Source organism: Topomyia yanbarensis, chromosome 2, assembly GCF_030247195.1.
Source record: "Topomyia yanbarensis strain Yona2022 chromosome 2, ASM3024719v1, whole genome shotgun sequence".
Lineage (NCBI taxonomy): Eukaryota > Metazoa > Arthropoda > Insecta > Diptera > Culicidae > Topomyia > Topomyia yanbarensis.
The window spans coordinates 169,169,419-169,185,869 of record NC_080671.1 but is presented as its reverse complement, the minus strand read 5'-3'; the positions used below and the strand labels follow the sequence as shown (position 1 = coordinate 169,185,869).

The 16,451-nt window shown below is 35.8% G+C and overlaps 1 protein-coding gene across 1 annotated transcript; it reads right to left on the bottom strand.

Moving 5' to 3' along the window:
- Positions 1 to 1,032: 1,032 nt before the first annotated feature.
- LOC131682079 (MTOR-associated protein MEAK7) lies at positions 1,033 to 16,421 on the bottom strand. Its single transcript, XM_058963272.1, has 8 exons — positions 15,707 to 16,421; positions 8,030 to 8,199; positions 7,741 to 7,968; positions 7,498 to 7,685; positions 4,666 to 5,000; positions 4,380 to 4,606; positions 1,962 to 2,144; positions 1,033 to 1,907 (listed from the first exon to the last, which is right to left on the bottom strand). Exons 2-8 carry the CDS (start codon positions 8,165 to 8,167, stop codon positions 1,794 to 1,796), a joined length of 1,413 nt encoding a protein of 470 aa, XP_058819255.1. The 5' UTR covers positions 8,168 to 8,199; positions 15,707 to 16,421; the 3' UTR covers positions 1,033 to 1,793.
- Positions 16,422 to 16,451: the final 30 nt, after the last annotated feature.

The following is a 16,451-nucleotide window of genomic DNA, read 5'->3' as shown; positions in this document are numbered from 1 at the left end:
CCCTATTAGTGGCTCTTAAAAACACGCATGTACTAAATCCTGAAATTTGTCCTCCATGTATGTTTATATTACTAAGAAATATTGAACTACTGATATTGTCGGGTCGCGAAGAAATGCTGCTGGCAGTGCACTCTTCGAGGGGAGCAAAATTACCATTATGAATATAATGACTGATTTTCATTAATATTTTCCCCAATTCAGAGCAATATGGGTGCTGGCAAATTGTTATATTTGGGAAATTAATTTCTGGGTATTGGTTCATTCTGGATGATGCTTTTCTGAGAAAGGGTACATCCTGGAATATGACTTTCTAGGAATTGGTCCTTTTGAGGAAATGGTTTTCTGAAGAATAGCTCTTTCCGGAGAACAACTTTAGTTTTTAGGTTAGGTGTTTTAGTTTCTGGTTTTCGGGGGAAGGTCGAAGAACCAGAATTTGGATGCGGCATCGCAATGCGATGTTTGATTCGCAACCTTTGCATTGTTCCTTTATTTAATGCCAAGTTGTTCGAATGTTTGGAGATTGAAGTCGAAACCGATCTTGCTGTCCTAGAAAAAAAAATTTACAAAAACTCGCCAACATTCGGACGAAATTCAATCACAATGTAACATACATGCCCCAATTTTATGAAAAGTACACATGAATCGACACCTTTACCATTGATAGAATCAATTTCAAATGCTTTCCGTGGTGAAATTATAACAAATTAAGAGAAATCAGCAAAACAAAAGCTTGTTTAAAAATCTTATTAGCCCTATTCAAAAGTTGATATGGAATTACTATATTAATAGAATATGATTTCAAAACACAACTTGTATGCAATTGGCGAGCAATGGCTTAATGTTTTTGTTTTTTCCCTTAAGATTCCGTCTTTACCTACCTTCCCCTAAAGCAGATTTTTTCGGTTGGGTTCCAGAAAGCCAATATTTTTCGATTTCAAATTTTTTAAACCTAACCTTTCTTTTTAAAACCTAAAATTTTTAAATCGGATCAACTTTAACTAGTCGGGGCTTTCGGACAATAGATGACCAATATTTTGGATTGGATGCCAATATAATTGTCTTCATATTAGTGTTCGAGCAAACGAGTTAGAGTAGCACATTGACAATAAATAAAACTAACGTTTAGGCTTCCCTGAAGCGTCTGTCGAAACCAATAATAACTAAATTCCGCTCGATTTATTCTATTTTGTCATTCGCATTTCATATGGCACAAAATAACATAATTATGCTAATGTGTTGGCACTAATTCACTCATGTGCAATGCGTGCAATAAATTATCGAACTTAGAACGAAGCTGTGCAAACGCATTATTTCTTTGTACAATCTCAATAGTGTGTATTACATTTAATCCGCATAATTTATTTCTTAGTGACAATTGCTCAAATCTACTTGTTTTATCTTATCTTACGTTCAGCTCAGGGCAATTATACTCACATTCAAATCACATCTATATGTTTTTAATTAAGCATGATAGACTTAATTCGCATTTGTATCTTTAATACGAACAATATTTCGTACATTTCCTAGGAAAAATGAGCGCAAATAATATAAGTGCATCGCAAACGCCAGATTGGAAAAGAATAAAAAATCGAACGATGAAACAATAAACACTGTGTACTTGGCTCTCTCTCTCTCTATCTCTCTCTGCTTCACTTGCAGTAACTGAACAATAAGACTTGAGGTAAAACATTCTAGAGAAAATTGAAATTGAACGTATCCAACACATCAACTAGGTTGACTTGAGGCGATGAATAGTTTTTGTGCTGTTGGTTTCTGGCGTTCGATCTCTTTTTCTAATCCGTTGGTTCCTCCCGGTATCCGTCGGAGTACTGCTCGCGACCACTCATCTTCAGGATAGCTTTGCTGTCCGCGTTAGTGTCCAGGATCGATCGAGAGCGAGATTCATCCTTTATAAATAAATCATTAGTGGCTGATTGTTGCCCACAGACCGAGATACCTACCAAGTCAGTGTCCTTCTCCGGTTTATCGCCGACACCCCACACCTCAACGTTTCGGACGGTAAATTTGTTAGTGGCACTCAGCTGGAAGTATCCTTTGTAAGTGGTGCAAGTTTCAGAACTTTCGCCAACACCGTACTCACTATCGAGCCACATACCCCAATAATTGTGTTGACCACCCATACCCTGTAAATAAACACTTTTTTGTATTTTATATACATTTGAGATTCAACCGAGAAAGCCTCATTGAAAACGAAAAAAAGCAGTCTTATTGAAAACTGTAAACGTTCATGAAAATTAATCAGTAGTATTCTAACACGATCCTGGATACACTCTTTGTTTTCAAAGATAGTCGCTCAATATAGGGGACCCGTTTCAAAATGCAAGTGATGTTTCTCGATAGGTATTTTTGCCTTATATAACCCGTTAAGGAGCAAACAACATCATAAGTACCAGTACTTCTGTATAACGACAGAGTTGGGCAATTCGAGAATCCCTTCGCGTTATGCTCAAAACAAAATGCCATTGTAGCGGTATAAAATGGAACCCTGCAGTACACAGCTTCAACTTATGGTAAATTAGAGGAACATGGGGAGACTAGACCGAGCGCGAGATTCAACAATTATCAATAACGTGTTCTATTTGGCTCTTATTTTAATTTTTATACTTGTTTCGAACCCATCTGGTAATTTTAAACCACCCATTTTTTATCAAACTTTGTATCGACATATCTCCCAGAGTAATTATTTGTTTTATAAAACTCATATACCATGTTATTCTTTATGTAGGCGCGAAATGATTCTACATTAATTGGAAAATTGAAATAGTTATTTATAAAATTGGCACGACGGCTAACATTTTATGAGTAGACTTGACCAAGTGGCAATAAACTGAAGAAAGGTGCAAAATATCAGATATGTGCTATTCTGTGGTACCTACTGTGAATGTTAATCACGTACCAAAAAACTCCTAAATACCAGTCTATACCTTTATAGTGCTAGTTAACAAAGCTAGCAGTTATATGGCTGATTTCGCGACGTGTGAACAAGCAATATAATCAGTACAGATAATCCTTAAAAAGAAATGCATTGAAAAAATCGAAAATGATTAAATGCAGCCCTTTTATATTTTTTACGATTCTATAACATATCCCCGAAAACCATTCCCCAGAAAATAAAATTCCGAAGCTTTTTCCCCAGAAACATATGTTCCAGGAAGTAGCAAGTCCCTGAAAACTACCTTCTAGAAATTACCAAATCATAAAAAAAAAATCTTAGAAGGTACCAAATTCCGAAAGTACAAAGCTCAGAAAATTATTTGACCGAAAATTCGGTTTTTCAGCCAAGTTCATAATAATCATTACATTTAGATTATATTCACTTAAATGCGCGGGCTTAACGTAGTTGGTAATTTTTATAACCAGATAAGAGGCAAATGACCGTAAGGTTAAAACCTCTAAAACCTAAAAAAAAAAAATCTTGTTATAATAACAATACATATGGGTCATTCCACGCGAAGTGATCAAAAAAAGATACAAACTTGAAATAGACCTTCACGGATTTGAGCCAAATTTGTAGGAATTCTTCATCTAAAGCTAATATATAAAAACTTAAATTTTTGTCAATTGAACCACCCCTCGGGTCATTTCGACTAGCATATTATGCTAAGAGTTGAGTAATAAACGTATAAACGGACGAGTTATTAGCGAAAGAGGAAGTAAACAAAGAGAAACTGTCATTTTCACTTAGGACCATTTGACATGTTTGGCTAGATTTCTCGTCTACTTCTAATTATGTTTGAACTCAGAATACTCAAGTTGATTTTTTAGTGCTGTGCGCTTGCGATTTTATATGAAAATTTGCAATTTTTTCCCTTCAAAATGGTGTATCTCAGGATCCGCTCAAATTATATTGAGATTATATGTGTTTTTTATGCAAAAATGTCTGAGGAACACAATGGCATTCGAATTTTTAAAATTAAAATATATTTATTAAGAGAAAAATTAACTTTTAATATTTAACTGAAAAAAATCGCATGGTTGGCACGCCAAAGATTAATATTTTTTTTAGATTCCTTGAATAATTCTCTTCAAAAGCTATCTTTCGGTTTGATTTTAGAGTAAATAGAACCGGAGATATGATCAAAGGAAAATCAAGGGTTTTGGCAATTTGTCAAAGCGATGGGTGCTCCCATGACACGAGGGGTGGTTCAATTGCCACAAGAATTTGGGTTTTTATATATTGGCCTTAGATGAACAATTCCTCCAATTTTGGTTCAAATCCATGAAGGTCGATTACACGTGCCTTGATCACTTCGCGTGGAATGACCCATATACAACAGTAGTATGAAAAGTTTTCTAGTCTATATTTAAGCACACAGTTTGCAATGCGTATTGTTATAGCTTATTTTTTTAATACTCACCATACCATTCGGCATTGTTTGCTGACTCAAATTCAAATATTGATAATGGTCATTATAGCCAGTAGCTGAGAAACAGCGCATTTTCGGTCGCAGTGTGAACAGAAAAGAGCTATCATTTCCCACATAGTTAGGCCCTAATGCCCATGAATCTGTGGCAAAGCCACCAAAAATGTGCCCATTGGTATCCTCCACGATTATCACAGTTGGACCCTGATCGATAATGCGACCTAAAACAATAATTCGTAAATAATTATGCTGTGTTTAACCCAATGTCCAATGTATTTACCTAGTAGAGTGGAAAAACTTTCACCGTGAATTTGTGAGGAGAACAGAAAGCGCCATTTATTCTGCAGCGCTGTAGGGAGATTTGCATTGATAAATAGCATCTGCGAGAGATCGGTAAACGCTGGATAATCGGGCATGTACTGCAGACCTTCACAGAGCGGAAGCATAGCATGCAGAACAACTTCTTGGTGGGGAACATTTTCTTTCTTTCTACCTTTGCCATCGTCAGTGTCGTCCTTCCTTCTATCGTCGGAACTGTTTTTCACAATTCGATAATTGTACAGGTGGGAAAATACGTGTTCCAGCATCTTGAGGAAGATAGGATTTTTGGACAGCCTAAAATATATACAAAATTTTAATAGTTTCGATAGTTTAACATGTTTTTTTATAAATATTAAATAATTTTCTCTGGTAACTTGGGGAAGTGAGGCAAAATGAGTACCCTAAGGTTGAAGGCTAATAATATCTATAACAAAACAAGCAAATTATCCCAAATTTCGGCAGAATGTTTCATCCTACCAATAGGGCGAAATTTGGGGTTATTTGCTTGTTTTGCTATAGATATTGTTGCATATTCTTACCAAACAGCTATCAACCGTGCTTAAGATATTTCAAAACCTTTGAAAATAATCAGTGTATGTAGGTAATTACTCTCTGTTAACTTGCTATTTTACCTTGTGGGGCAAAGTCTTAGTAAATTATTTTTATGTTTCAAATAGTAAGAAAGAGATAAAGAATTCAGGGATCTATGAATTTTGCAATTGCCGTGCGCATACATCATGAAAATGCTAATTTCATGAATGACAATAGTCACATTTGAAAGACAATAGTCACATTTATTAGCCTTACTAGTTTTTGTGAGCAAATCTTGCCTCAATCAAAAGTTATAGCTGTTTAAAAATGTTGTTGTCCATGAACAACATGGGCATGAAGGTGTTAACATAGCACAATATTGACTTGAAACTAAACTTTAATCGCAATCATCTCAAAATCGAGTGTTTTTCCGTACGGTATTGCAAACATCATCAAGCATATTGTCTGCATCAGTGCTAAAGAACCTCTGACAAACAATTGCTTTAAGAAGGTTTTTGCATTGCGCCTCGATAGTGGTGCATCGGGTAAACCGAGAGGGTTTATGGGCCTTTTGTATGTTTTGTGTTTTAGCATACTCTACACCTGCTCATTAGAGTGACAAGAAAAAATAACCCCTATCAACCCACCCATGAGTCGATTCCTAGTCGCACCCGGAGTACTTGATCCAAATTTGAAGCAAATAGGATAAATCTAGCTACCGGACCAACGTGTCTGAAATTTGTATGGGATTTTTCGACAATTTGCATAGAGAAAACCCTTTAGCTCGGCTATTCGCCGCTAGGTGGCACTATATGAATCGTATGATCACCGTAAGTGAAATTAATAATTTAATTGTCTGTAACTTTGTCGAATCCTGTCTAATGCTAGTCAATCCGGCTTTGTTGAAAGAAGTTATTAAACTTATAACTAAGTGATATCTGAGTCAGTTTTGCTTGGGGCCTAGCAGTGCATGGTTGTGTATCAGTATTTGATTCCAACGAACTATATTTTTTTGTGAAGTAATGGTTACATTTAGCTCAATAGCATATTCAGAAGAGTTATAGTAAATAATACGAGTCATGTTTTGGTTAAAATATTTCAATTACACGTGTAACCGCACACTAATATGCGAATGGCCACATGATTATAAAATCGAATTCATACACGTGACAAACATGTTAACATACAAATGCTTGAGCCTTTCGTGACCATCCACGCGACCTACACCCGCGATCTCGCAAACATGATAACATCCCAGTGATAAAGTTAACGTCTCAGCACTTTTAAATTTTCCAACGCGGTCTCAAGCGTGAACTTACAAACTCCTACGCTCGCACGATCAGAAATCGATCACTTCCGGAAGTCTCTATTCTCGATACCAGCAGTCTTGGTCTATGCGTTCAATTGGACCAATTAAAAAAAGAAAGCAGTCATATCCACTAGACAACACGTTCCATAGCTACATGACCTGCGTTAAGCCAAAGCGAACTGAGCGCCATAATTTTTTCTGGTATTTTTAATGAAAACATTAATTTGTTTAAGGATACTTGTTTGCTATCGATTACTATTTGAGTTCTCAAAAATAAATTGATGTAGGTGTTTATAGTGCTACATTAGCTGCAATGGCGATTTTTAGGAAAGTACTTCCAAATGGCGCTTGGTTCTCTTTGGCTTAACACAGGCCACATGACCGGTAAAACTCTAGTGATATGGGGTAACTCACTCCCCGTCAGAATGTAATCCGTGTACCGAAAAGTAAATATGAGAATGACGGTCCGCGTGACCCTCCAAGAACACACGCGAATATGAAAAAATAACCCCTTAAGATTTGTGATGTAATACTTTATAATAATGATAATTTGTTGACCATTCGTGTAAACAAAAATATTGAAAATTATTCACAGATTTTGAGAAAACTCAACTCCGCATGGCGATATTGCCACACTTTCTCTATAACAATATAAAAATATCGAAGATGAAGTTTCCACCATATTAGTGAAAATTTCAAACTTCTAAACCATTCCAATATGCTACGTAATCTATTTATAGATTCACAAACATAAACCATTCGAAATGTTATTATGCATTGTACATGCGAACGGAAGTCTTAGTGGAATGCACATAACACTTTACCAAGTGAATGGATTTAAATGGTAGAAAACCTGTGTAAAGTGCTACGTTAGTATGGTGTATAAATGCAGTGCAACTGCATAAAACAAATAATTCCGCAATACTATTTGCGAATCGTTTTCACACTTACCATCGTTCGGCATCAGCCCGCGTCACTTTCTGTGTACCTTGCTGAACGACATCGTAGACTAAACTTTCAGCTAGTTTTTGTATGCACTCTTTCACAATACGAAATCCACGTGATTCCCACGATTTGAACTCAGCTCCTCCTTCTAGTCTTATAGCTCGCATGTAGCTACTGACAACCGCCTCCACATACTGGAACCGGAAAAATTTATTATCAACTTATTTGACCGCCAAACAAACGAACTACCTCTTTTATTAGTGGATAGGCTATATCGGTGGGCTCTGAATCAAGCGTCTGACCCAAGCTACTCAACAGTACATTGATCCGTTCGTCCCCGGTTCCTCGCACCGTGTACACGTACAATTCTGCGAATCGGGGCAATTCCACGAAGCCAATCCGCGATCCTAGTGGTCCGAAAAGGAAGTTTGTTATGTATTGTGCCAGTCGTGGGTCCATTTGCGATCCCCAGAATTTCTACAAGAAGTAATGAGTAGTTTAATTAAAGCGTATGGTGTATAAGAATGTTCGCGCATACCATAAGATCTTCCTCCTTGCATTTATCGGAGTTTTTACTCGCCATTCTGAAGGAGCCGGCCACAAGGGGCAGCTCGCTTTTTTGAAGCATGGGACATTTTTCTGCTAATTTTGTGCTGGACGATGTAATGTTTCCCATGCTTACGCTGGTTTCAAGTTGTGGATGTCACACTGAAAATACGCATACAGCAATGTACTTTTTAAACGTTACATATTTGATTGAGTTTTTAGAAAATGTATGCCTTGTGATTTTTAGCAGTCGGTGTATTGTCCAGTCAATTCAATCAATTCGGGAATTTAGAATAGTATATCAGTTATTCCTTTAAACAATCACTACAAGGTGAATCACACCAATCGAAGCCGGAAAAATGACGTCAATCTATCTGAAAGTCGACTGACAAGGCCTTTCACGATTTTATAATGTATCGCCTGAGTGAAGTGCCACCTGATATCAAACCGCATGATAAGCACTACAGCATGAACGTTCAAAACATTTGTTGTACTAAGTTAGCTATATGCGAGAGCAGCCCATTTATTCCAACCCTCAAGAGTTCTAGAATATCTTTTAGATTACTTAATTAAATACCAAAATGTTGTTTTTCAACAAGATTGAAACCCGTATGCGCCCATGTAATATCTATGAAAGAGCTAGAAAATAGCTGAAAATGTACCTAGGCTAGTGAATAATTTAACTTTAGAACAATCCGCGAGACGTTTTTGAAGAAAATTCAAAGTCAAGGAATCTAGAAAAACCTGTTTTAATCCACCTAGCGGTGCAATTGTGCATTTTTCAATCATGAACGCGAGAATTTTTTCTAGCTTATATTTATTAAAAGCTTTCAAATGTATACATTACAATTTTATTACACATAACTTGACAACTATATACAAGAAAAGAAATCATTATTCGCGTTCTAAAATTTTGCAAAAGAATAAACAGCCACGGTAATATTGAATTGAAAAAGCTGTTTTAATCCACCTAGTAGTGCAACTGTGCCTTTCTCATTTGTCTAAACTACGATTCCATGGCTGGTTATGTTCAATACAATGATGGGAATGTATATTACATATTCAGTAGGATTTACAGATACATCCAATGGATCGACAGCCAAGATCTTGAGATACTATGTGTCGACACTGAAACATCGCTTGAAACCAGCAGCGGATTCGGGGGGTCCGGACCCTGCCGAAAATTTTCAACTTGTTGCATACCCCTACCTAAGGCCTTTATAGGCCGGGATTATGTTGACGATTTTTAGAGTGATTGCATAACCTTTCTATATGAGAAAGGCAAAAATAAATCCAAAAAAGTCAAAAAAAATGTTTCGAGTTTTCATCAAATCTCAACGTTTCATGCATTTTAAAGTCATTTGGCATCAAAAATGCAAATTCGATTTTGAAATTTTTTCCTTGCTAAGAATTTTTCATTTCAGTTTATATGGCAATTCGCTGCGTGGTCGCACTCTTCGACCCGTAACTCCGGAACCGGAAGTCCAATCAATAACAAATTCAACAGCAGCCGATGGGAAGGTTGTACCTTTCATTTGAGACTAAGTTTGTGCAAATCGGTCCAGCCAACTCTGAGAAACAGAGGTCACATTTTTTACACATACACACAGACATTTTCCGATTTCGACGAACTGAGTCGAATGGCATATGACACACGACCCTCCGGGCCGGGATTAGGTTGAAGATTTTTTGAGTCATTGCATAACCTTTCTATATGAGAAAGACAAAAACATTAGAATTATTTAGGATCAATAATTGGCTAAAACGTAATTTTACTGTTTTGCTAATAATGGTCCATACAATCGAGAATGTTATGGGGTGTATTGTTCGGTAATGAGTTATTGTGAAAACATATTTAATTTTAAATGTACAATTAGTCGCTAACCTGAGAGAGCTTCTCTAACATTATATTTTGTAGTCAGACAGCTCAGCCAAATCTGACTGTTTCAAATTAAATCAAACGCTTATAGAAAAATGGTGTAAGCCTACCTCTTTTGAAAGGTTTGTATAAATTGGTGTTTTGTAACACATGAGAAATACAGAATTCAATTATTTATATGCTTCAGATAATTATGTTGTGCTTGGAATACAAATCTGACATTTTGGCCGGGTGGGGCTTATTATACTATCCTACCCAACTACTCTACCAATTATGCATATAAAATTTGACAGACCTACTTTGCTGAAAATGTAGTAATTCAAATTATGAGCACAATCAAGCCTTAAATACCAAAAGTTCAGTAACTGAGTTGAGAATTTGATAATTTCAATAGTTGATTTTTAGCAAAGTAAACCTGCTAAATGCGTTCAATCCAAATTGCTGAGTTTTCGACATCTTGGTTTGTTAAAACGTTCAGTTCAACAGAATTTTGCTGACTTCATGCGAAAATTGAGAAATCGTCAAATCCCGTTTGCAAAATAACTATTTAATTATGGTGTACCTCTTACAGTCTGCGATCTGTCTCCTAATTGATTGACAATTATAACTTTGAAAATTGTAGCTGACACTGGATGCAGACAGTGAATCTTCAGAAGGCATCTCGACAAAATATGGCGTAAACCTTAACTCAAAATTTCCTGGACCAATGGTTCTAAAATTTTGCACAGTTCTTCTACACATAATTGCCTAGGTAACCACAACAGCTTTTTGAAAATTGCTTAGTATTATTATTTTTACAATAACACATGTAATCGTTTTTAGCAAAAATCGGACTTTGGTTTCAAAGTGCTACGAAAAATTCGAAAATCGACCAAAAATTAAAAGCTCCCGTAGTCACTTATGGAATGACATGAAAAACTACTGTGCGAATTTTGAGTTATGATGTACACCATAGGGGCAGATCACTTGTGATGCATTTTTAAAAATCAGCTAAATTAAATGCATTTCTTTCCATCAAAATAGAAATTCATAATGTATTTTGCGTTGCCTGTAAGACGTCAAAACCCTACAAAAAATTAGCCCTAAGTTCAACAAAATGTCGAACAAAGTGAATCAGCGTAGGAGGTTTGTTAAACAAACTTTTCTGCGTTGATGCAAAAATGGAAATTAATTGCATTTTTTCTAATTTGATGCAAATTTGTTATACATTTCTAGAGTGATCTGCCCCTAGTGTACACCGCAGAACAAGTTTTCGACGTGGCGCCTGACTGAATAGACAAACAATCCTTGCATCGAAAAAAAAAATTAAGAAGCCATTTTTTAACCGATAATATCTTACACAGCCCCCTTAAGTTCCGACACGATTTCAGCCATTCTTCCGTATTAAACTTTTTGCGTCCTGTGACAAGTCATCTGTCCAGTCTCAACTTTCACAACTCTTTCATACCTTGTACATATCTGTTCCATCATTAAAAATTAAGCGACAATTTGCTCTACAGCGGAAATGCAAATCATTCAAGATATGCTGCTAAACTATAAATTGCGAAACAATATAAGCCAGCTTTGATATCATTTAAATAACGATCAAAGTTAGAATATTTGTAGAAGACTGTTTGCCGTCATACTAGAAGTGTTACTTAGGGTATATGGCATGGCTTTATTTACAATACGTTATTAAATTTTGTTTTGAACTCTTGCGAACGCAGTAAAGATATAAATAAACTTTCACTTGTTAATTGTGTTCTTTGTGAGAAAATGTAACTTGATGTATTAGCACGCTGGAAAACTTTGAAGAAAAAATTAGGTCTGGAACTAAATTTGATTGAAGAGTGAATTCTTCATAATTGCTTCTAGAAGGATTCGACGTCAAAATTATTTTATCAGAAGATTTGCTGGTTTGCGGTGTAAAATTCTTCGAAGATACTAACCCTCCCCAGGGGCAAGCACTAAATCTTCAATACGACGCAATGCCAAAAGTAGTACTTAATTAGTTACTTTAAGTACCATTAGGTACCATAAAGTACATTAAATATCGCAAATATTTAAAAAGTACGTGTCAAATTCATTGTACTTTAATTACAGAAAAGATTTTAAGTACAGCAACTTTGTACTTTAAATACGCAAAATATTTTAATTGCCGTCAATATGTACTTTAAATACTTTAACTACTCACACATCGACATTAATTACATTAAGTACCTCATTAAGTACAACAGTAGTATTTTTAAATACTTTCATTATTCACTTTGATTATATTCAACATATATTTGGTATTTTCAATACGACGCACTCAAACCAGTGCTTGCCCCTCGAACCCTCCATAATTGACAATTTCTAAATGATGTGATCTTGACCTGAAATAATTGTTTTTAAATATGGGTCATTCCGCGCGAAATGATAAAAAAAGATGAAAACTTGAAATCAACCTTCACAAATTTGAACCAATTTTGAAGCCCGTTTTCATCTAGGGCAAATATATAGAAATCTAACGCTAATTTTTGCGCTAGATTTCTTTTTGCGCCAATTGAATCACCCCTCGGTCCATGGGAGCACCTCCCGTTCTTACAAATTGCTAAAACCCTTCATTTTCTTTTGATTATATCTCCGGTTCTATATACTTTAATATCAAACCGCAAAATATTCTTAGAAGAAAATTGTTCAAGGAGTGTAGAAAAAACATTAGTTTTTAGCGGCAGTGCTGCCAACTATGCGATTTTTCTAGTTTAAAAATTAAAGTTCATTTTTCTCGCAATACATATATTTTAATCTGGAAAATTTTAATTTCGTCGTATTCCCCAAACATTTTTACAAAATAATCTAAATATAATCTGAGCCAATCCCGAAATACACCGTTTTGAAAGAAAAAACGTACACACTGAGAATAGATAATTACTACCAAGTCCCATTCGTGATTCTCTGTGCAATTTCGCGTGTTCTGGTGACTACAAATCGTACGTTCATCATGCTCATGCTTATGCTCAATATCATATGAATTCGACGCTTGGCAATTTTTTTTTTGATGATTTTTTAAATTCAGCAGAACGAAAACTGACAAAAGTTTAGGGTCCTAGAAAACTCCGGAAGAATTTTTTGAAAAAAATTGGAAAATTGACGACCTGAATTGCCCCGTAGGGAGGTCCGAATTGCCCCTACATTGTAAAAAGCTGGCAAAAGTAGAGTTTTGCGAATCGTCGCCTAACGCTGCCATGGGGTGGTTCAAAAAATGTACTTTTATGGCACCAAAATGTAGCTGAGGTTTCAAACTCAAACTTTCGATTTTCTTAGGGAGGTCCGAATAGCCCCCCGGGTTCCTCTATTTTTTCAATTACGATGTACTTTCTAAATTGTTCTAAACAAGCGAAGGAAGTTTTATTCAAATTTGATCTGTAAATTTAACTGCCCAACTATTCTTACATGCACTATTACACTATACCATATAATCACTTCAGTGGATTGTAATCTTATCAAAGCTGACAAATTGCTTATTGTTTTTTGAAATTGAAACAGATATTAATGGATAGAGTGTGCAGGCCTTCGATCCCCAGGAATATAAACACTTGATTTGATTGAGCTGATATGCGCTATATGATAAAAAAGCGATATCGGCCCGGCCTGTAACCATTGGATTTGCGATAGTGAGGAAGCAATGTGCTTTCTCTGAATGTCTCCACAGAGCGTTTTATAGAAAGATTTGTAGACATCTTTTAAAATTTGGATAGTCGTTTTCAGATCAGTTCATTAATCAATTAAAATTCCATTGGGGATATGGGGGAGGGGGGGGGGGGGGGATTCAACATGGTCACGCGGTACGATAGCGCATATGATATAATATGGCTACATATAAGTGAAAATGCCTGAAAGAATAACCCAACGAGTAGTCATACAGTAAAGACGTTTTTATCAGGCTGACAAAATAGGGATATTGACAAAATAGGGACATTTTTTCTTTTTAAGAAACCAAAGCTAATTAACCAACTAACATTCTTCTTTGGTCTCTAGACATAATCTCGTAATCCTTCCTGATTATATAGTAAAAGTTGCCCATAAGAGTATCTTGCAGTGCGAAATAAAGAAGAAAAAAACATTTTTGCGTATTTTGCATCTTAGAGTTAAGGAAAATATGCTCAACAATGCATTTATTCGATTTTAACTTGATTCGTCTACTAGAGCACATTCAATGGTTTTTCACATAAGGGTTACAAGATCGGGTCGAAAAACTGACCAAACCGACTTGACGAGAAATACGTTTTCTGCTCAAAAACTTTAATTCGTTTTGACGTCCCAAGAAAATAAAAAAATAATTATTATTCCAGTTTGAAATCAGACTTCTATTGGTAGACAGGTAGTTCTGGTAAAAATACACCATCATGATAAATTTTGAAAAAATTGTAACCGCTTCCTGAGCTATGCATCGACATAGGATTACTGTGCCCTAATTAATCTTGGCTCCCTGCTCCTGTATTCATCCCACTCATTTGAATACATTAGTTAGAGCAGTGTCTGCTTTCGCATTAGGTCAAATGGTAGAATGAATAAGGGTGCGTTGTAATCGACTTTTCACTTCCATCAAACGCGAATATTTTACATTTTCCAAACCATTTTTATGTTACTGCTTCTTAAGAACGAAGCAAGCATGCTGATACCTATTCAAGCGCAATCCAAGCACTGTTACACGATATTCGTTTCACTTCTCAAAAAAGTTTGACGAAAGAAAGATCTATGAGTCAAACTTTGACACATGTACCATAAAAAGTATTTTCCAATATATAATGTATATTATTCAGGAGGTAAAATTTATTTCATTTGACCAGAAATGACAATTTTCTTTAATCCACGGATCATCGAAACTGCCCTGCACTATATTTGCGTGTTCAGTTCCAAACGCAAGGAAAACCGGTTTCAAAATAACGAACCTTTTCGAACGTCAAAGTAATGGAAAGTAATAATTCACTGCCTGGAAATAGCGCTGGTAGCATTTCCATTTATTGTATTTTGAGGCAGTACAACGGTCGTACACCATGGTGCCGAAATCAATATTGTAATATGATGCTTGCGTGATACCACCGCAATTCTGGGTGACAGACATATGATTTTATGATGCACAGTGATTTTGATATTACATGTCTGTCATAAGTAATAGCCGAGTTACAATCAAAATAGTGTGACATCTTGACTAATGAGATGAATAAGAGCTCGTCTCCTAATTGAATGCGATGGGAACGATCAGAACAGTAACCTCTGGAAATGAAAATTGGTTCAAATATGGTGATATGAAAGATACCGAGCAACACCGGTTGTTGACTAGCAGTTTCAGCAACATAATTCGTTATATAAAGGTATATGGCAACGTTTATTGAGCTGGTTTAGCAACCAAAAAAGCGCACATGTAAAAGCTTATGCTTATGCAACTAATCGCTGTCGTTGCTTGTTACAAGTGCTACTTGGAATATACCTATCTTTCGCCAGTCTGGAGATGGCGAATAGTGTACCTTGACAGCCACATACTTTCACATCAATTGGGTCATTAAATGAAGAATAAAATTCTCCTTTTATTTCATAAACCGATAGAGCTCATCTTTCGTAATATAACAATATATATGTTCAACTTCTAAAACTTTAGAATTTTTTATTGATTTTCTAAAAAGATGTAAACAAGAAAAATCTTGTTGTGTTACAAATGCCTGTAGTACATGATTTATTATGTTTATGTATTGTATTATGCATTACGCTATATTTTTATGCTAATAGAGCATCTCCCAAGGCACACGTTGTCATATTCTTTTTACCTACCTTTTCAGCTAATTTCTTCCAATCAATATAAATTTTATAGTTCAAATTAACACTTTTGTTATCTTATAGTATCGTTGCAAAAGCCTAGCCAACAATTTCTCAAAGAATATCTTCACATGACTGCCTGTTCCAAGTTGCAAGGTAAACCTTGAGCACTTCTATCTTTTGCTGCTGTAGTCGTACATCGCAGCGGTCAAATAAACAGTCACAGCATACTAGGTACACGTACGCTCAGATTAATCAAATTTTCGTACATCAATAAACTAGGAAGTGACGGTCACTGTCTACACAAAATAATCTACTTGTCCCCTAAGGAACTTACTAAATCAATCGAAATACGCACGCACTAGATTGAGTCTGTAAGTCGCTTATCGCTCATTTATCTTGCACGATCATTTTACCAAAATGAAAATATACACCTACAACATCGCTTTACCAAGTTTCTTTAAAAATTAATACACTTCACAAATGTATCTACCATTCCAACATGGTACGACTAGGTCATTTGGGTTGGTGGAATGCATCTTTCCACGAATGCATTCAGTATTGGATAATATGTAAACACGAGAACTAACTGTACAAGCACAAAGTTTTAATTATTATTTACGACTGACAATAATTGGGATCGAAGCCACCGAGTAAATTGATAGCAAGCAAAATGTTTCTGATGTGTCTGATAACAGCGGGACTTATCTGAGCTATAGTGAGTGGCACTGTTCTTGAGACGACAGAAAGTGAGAAGTGA

What these genes read in the sequence shown, in the direction of transcription:
- LOC131682079 (XM_058963272.1), bottom strand. Translation starts at nt 8,167, where the DNA reads ATGGGAAACATTACATCGTCCAGCACAAAATTAGCAGAAAAATGTCCC. An exon ending in GCAAGGAGGAAGATCTTATG is followed by an intron (nt 7,969 to 8,029) that starts GTATGCGCGAAC and finishes TACTTCTTGTAG; the next exon opens with AAATTCTGGGGATCGCAAAT. An exon ending in CGGAGAAGGACACTGACTTG is followed by an intron (nt 1,908 to 1,961) that starts GTAGGTATCTCG and finishes TTATTTATAAAG; the next exon opens with GATGAATCTCGCTCTCGATC.